At 47.8% G+C, this 4,678-nt stretch overlaps 1 protein-coding gene across 1 annotated transcript; it reads left to right on the forward strand.

The window, feature by feature from the left end:
* Nucleotides 1-2,535: 2,535 nt before the first annotated feature.
* LOC114060914 lies at nucleotides 2,536-3,987 on the forward strand. The gene has a single exon (XM_027890795.1). It carries the CDS (start codon nucleotides 2,698-2,700, stop codon nucleotides 3,985-3,987), a length of 1,290 nt encoding a protein of 429 aa, XP_027746596.1. The 5' UTR covers nucleotides 2,536-2,697.
* The last annotated feature ends 691 nt before the right edge of the window (nucleotides 3,988-4,678 follow it).

Below are 4,678 nucleotides of genomic sequence, written 5' to 3' on the forward strand. Positions count from 1 at the left end.
CCATGGATGCTCCTGGATGCAGGAGAAGCTTCAGGCAGGGCAGCGTTGCCATCAACACTGGGAAGCTCAGCCATAGGACACAACACCCTGGGAGACTGGGCTTCGCTACCTCTGCTGCCCACTGAAATTACATAAATACTTGTCAGGTATGAACTGGCTTCTCATTCTGCGTTCTTTCTACTACTTCTGCTTCCCCTTTTTTGTATTTTTATAGCATTACAAAGTTGGAACAAGCTTTGGTTTAACAATAAAGGCAGCCTCATCTGCAAAACAGGATGTTCCAAAATAAGATCTAATTTTCCTTTGTGAGAACCTAGGGCAAAAGTAAATTGATATCCACTTTAAAGGCAAGCACAAACAAGGACTTATTATTTATCATTAAAACATCTTTAAAAGGCTCTAGAGCCCTAAAAGCAAAAGTTTGATGCTGTATAAAAGAATTATGTTTCTGAGATGTATCAGTTCAATAATTAAAATAGCATCTATGAAATATAAATGTAAGATATTAATAAATTAAATTAAATTAAAGCCACAGAAAGCCAATTATCTTGTAAAATATCTCTGATAGCTAAACTAATGAGATGTAGAAAGATTAATTTAGATTCCCATTTTAGGAGGTGATTATAAATTGCTGTAATGCCATATCCAGTTACTAGGTTGTTATTGAAACTTGTGAAATACATTTGGAAAGGTTTTTAAATATTCAGAATGAAGTAGAAATTAGAAAGGAGTTAGAAATAATTAAAAATTAGCTGTCTTGTCACATTGCAGCTTTAATCCTATTACCTCTTCTAGTTTACAAAGCTTCAGATATCTCTCAAATCATTGATCTGTGGGGACAGTGGGGTTTATGAGCAGGGATTTATGTGTTTTAGTAACTGCAGGACTCCAAATATTTCTCCTTTTTTCACTTATTTGAGAGACTCTTTCTATGCAGAATTATCACCCTGGCTGTCAGCTCTGTCTGATGGTTTTCTTTGGCCATAGGGTAGGTTAAGCCATCACCCATGGTCCCATGGAGCCCCCAGAGACGCACTGCTTTCCTTTCAGCTCCTGGTGAAAATGCTGAGGAGCATCACTGATGGTCTTTTTGGTCAGGGCAAAGCACAAGGCCTTTCCTCCTCTATTCCCATGGCTGTTGTAGCAAAGCATGGGGCTCTTGTGGAACAGGGAAAGATGATGGTGCAGTGCATGCCTAGACCCCATGAACTATGGTCTTGCCATTGCCAGAGGTCAGCCACGAGGTTGGCCAAAAACCAAAAGGCTGGGGTTTGGGGACCAAACCCCTGACGTGCACAAGGTTGGCCAACCTTGTTTTGTTTGGGACTTGCCTCGGTTCACGAGATGTATCATTTTTGCGAGAGCTCTGTAGCTGTAACAGCAACTGTCGAAGGACTCAGGGACCTCACCCATGTACACTCAGGTTCTGTTTCACCTGGTCCAAGGGGTGCTTGAAAGACCTCCAGCAGCAAAGCTTGGCTGTATTTTTGCAGTACAGCAGGAGTACAGCAATTGCTCCTTGAGCCAGGAGGAAAAACGCAGGCAGGGGAGGGTGGTGGGGCCTTGAGCCCACTGGCGCAGGGTGATATCGGCAGCCCCGGCAGTGTGAACTACTCCCCCGTGGGCAGCTGCTGCATCAACAGAGGAACACGGCCTTGGAGCTGGGAAACACCACTCACGAGCAGCAAGGAGGGCGAGGAGCAGTTCTGCCAGGTGTGCACAGCTCTGCCTGGAGGATCAGTGTGGATATAACCAGCTCTGGCGACTGAGGAGCACGGCGAGGGGAGCCTTAAAGACGGGGACAGAGAGCCCCCAGGTGGTCTCACCCTGGAGAGGCAGACAGAGGGGTTCCATCAGCAGCATCACCCTGCTTGGAGGTGAAGGACAACACCTGCAGCCATCCTTGGGCATCGGAGGGGTGAGCATAAACCAGGGAAAGGCGTAGCAGCTAAGGGAGGGGGTGGGCTTGATACTGATATGGGATTATTTTCCCCTTTTATCTCCTTTATCCCTAATAGCCTAGATAATATCATCAAGCATTTTAAGTGGATTGATTAGCACACTTTGATCAGGCTGTTAAGACTCTGAAGTAGTCAAACAGCAGATTCTCCCATGTAAGGTGTGTTTCTCTGGCCCACATAAAGGCACAAGCTGTGGTGCACAGAACTACTGGAGAAGGCAGCAGCCCTCCTGGGAGCCCTTATGGCATTTTTGTGAGCAGCACTTCTGGGACAGCACTTTTTGGGTGCCATCCTGTGGCAGTCAGGGACAACCAGCAACAAGACTACTTACTCTGTGTTCACATACCCTCAAGTGTCTTGCTGAAAGCATAGCACCCAGTTTTGGGAGCCCTTTAAAGACTTGCTGAAAATACTGAAGTGGGAAATCAGCAGGTTTGAAAGCCTTCTTCCTTTTGCCTAGGGAGAACAAATGCTCAAAGGATGTCTCTAAGCATCCATGGACAGAGGATTGAAAGCCCTCTGCCTTGTCTGGGAGAAGAGCTAAATTAGAAATCCCTACGTGGGAGATTTCTTCATTGAGAAAACCTTCTGGAGGGAAGAAGTACCCCAGAAAAACAACAGAGAAGCAAGCCGAAATTGGAGTGAGCCTCTGCTATCTTCTCTCAGCCTGCTTGAGTTGTAGTTTGTAAGCAGATCTTTCTGTAAAGTCAAAAATACCTTTAGAGGAGACAAAAAGATGTCAGAGCTGGCAAACTGGGTTATTCAGTGGGGACCAAACCCCTGGGGTCCAAACTCTTGCAAAAGTATCCAGCAGGCTGACCTAGAGTTTGCGAAATTAAAAGAGATGGCCAAGTCTAAAATCTTCTCCCGAAAATCCTTAAAATGTGCGGGAGCATGGGCTGTGTGGTTAGTTGCTAAAAGTTTATCTGAAGAAAAACAGGCGGCCCAGGTAGAAATTCAGAACCTAAGGGAGGAAAACAAGACACTGAAAGCAGAAATAGAGGCTCAGCGACTTAAACTAGAGGAGGGTATAACTCGAGAAGGAGCTGTGGCTGTGGAGCAAGTGCGAAGTGTTCTCCAGTATCAAGAGGTGTGTGAACAGAAAAAGGCCATTTTGAATGAAAATCAGGCATTGAAGGAAAAGCTAGCCATCAGCACAAAAGCTGTAGAGGAGGTGCAAGGAACAATCCGATTGCTGGTGCAAAAAATACAGATCCTAAAAGAGAAGGGTACAGACCACCGAGCCTGCGAGGTCAAGATGGAAAAGTTAAAAGCAGCATTAGAGGCGAAGCATGTCACGGTCACAGCCCTTACAAACACACTCTACCAAAGAGATGATGAGCTCTGGGATGGAAAAAGATGGGTTAATCCAGGTGGCAGCCCCTCTGTAGAGGAATGTAAGCCTGAGAGCCCACAGTCTCTAGTTTTTGAGATGCCAGAAAGGTTTAAAGCAAATCCCCTTTTGCTGAGCAGTGCTCCGGTGGCTGTGAAAAGGGAAGGGGGAATTGAGGGTAATGTGCAGCCACAGACAGAAGAAGTTATTACAGATGAAACAACCACTGCTGATCTGGCTCCTCACCAGTTCAAACCCGGGAGCACCCAGGGAAGGAGACAGCAGTTAGCAAGGAGTGTTTGGACAAGCGAGGACAGAGAGGGGTTTAGGGGAAGGGGCAGCAGAGGAAAGGAAAACTCCAGGGAGATTGGGGACCCAGAGGTGCTGCAGACCACTCCCCCTGCTGGTGCGACCTCCCAGATCGCCTTCTCGGGAAAAGGAAGGAAAGGCAGGTGGCAGGGCAGGAGGCAGTGGCAGTGTGGTGCAGCTCCCCGATTTGTGGTGCAAAATACCATGGCCAGGAGGGAGTTAAGCACGATGCGAGTGGACATATGGAGGGAGCTGCGGAAGCACGGGGAGGATATGGCCCGTTGGGATAATGCTCCCACCAGGGTTTTATTGGATCGCCTGCTGGAGATCAGCGGGAGAAGAGAGGAAAGCGAGCCAGCCCCTGCCCTCTCCACCATAGCCTAGGGACACCATAGTCCCCCTCTTCCCCGGGCTCGTGGTCAGACCAACACTGGACCACTGGGGAAGGCTCCCATGCTGGGAGCAATGGGGGACTGGAAGCAGAGCCCTCGAGGTATTGCCCACACCTCACACAAAGCTGGGGCACCGGCTGCAGGCTGCAGCTGATGCAAATTGAGAAGGCTCCTCTGACGGAGGAAACGCAGCGGGAGCGAAGCATTAAGGGGGGTTTGGTTTGCTTATTTTTACAGAAGAAACAGAGAGGGAGAAGTTGACTTTTCCAGCAAGAGCAGTCAGCGCAGCAGTAAGCAGAGACTGTTTTAGCTCTGTCACAGCCACCCTGGCACCCGCTTCGCTGCACAGAGTCCAGGCAGAGATACCAAATGCTGCTCAGGCCAAGTTAGCAGAAGGTGTTTTGGGGAAAAAAAAAAGCTTTAAGGACTGATAAAACACTGGCATGAGTCCAGGCTGTGATACCAGCTGGGCTGCAGCGTTTGTGAGCAATGATGTGCAGCAGCAGGACTGAGAATGAACTCTAAGTATGAAGAGCTGTGCAAGGAAGGTTAGAGGAGTCCTAAGCATGGTATAAACCCTGAGGGTGAAGCAAGGAGAAAAGAACAACATCTTCTTTCTGGGTCTTCTGTAGGCAATCCAGAAGGGTTTGGACTTATAAAAAGAAAACCCCCTGCCATTTAAA

The sequence above is a fragment of the Empidonax traillii genome, unplaced genomic scaffold (genome assembly GCF_003031625.1).
Source record: "Empidonax traillii isolate 1590-97213 ecotype Southwest subspecies unplaced genomic scaffold, ASM303162v1 scaffold297:size655095, whole genome shotgun sequence".
NCBI classification, from domain to species: Eukaryota; Metazoa; Chordata; class Aves; order Passeriformes; family Tyrannidae; genus Empidonax; species Empidonax traillii.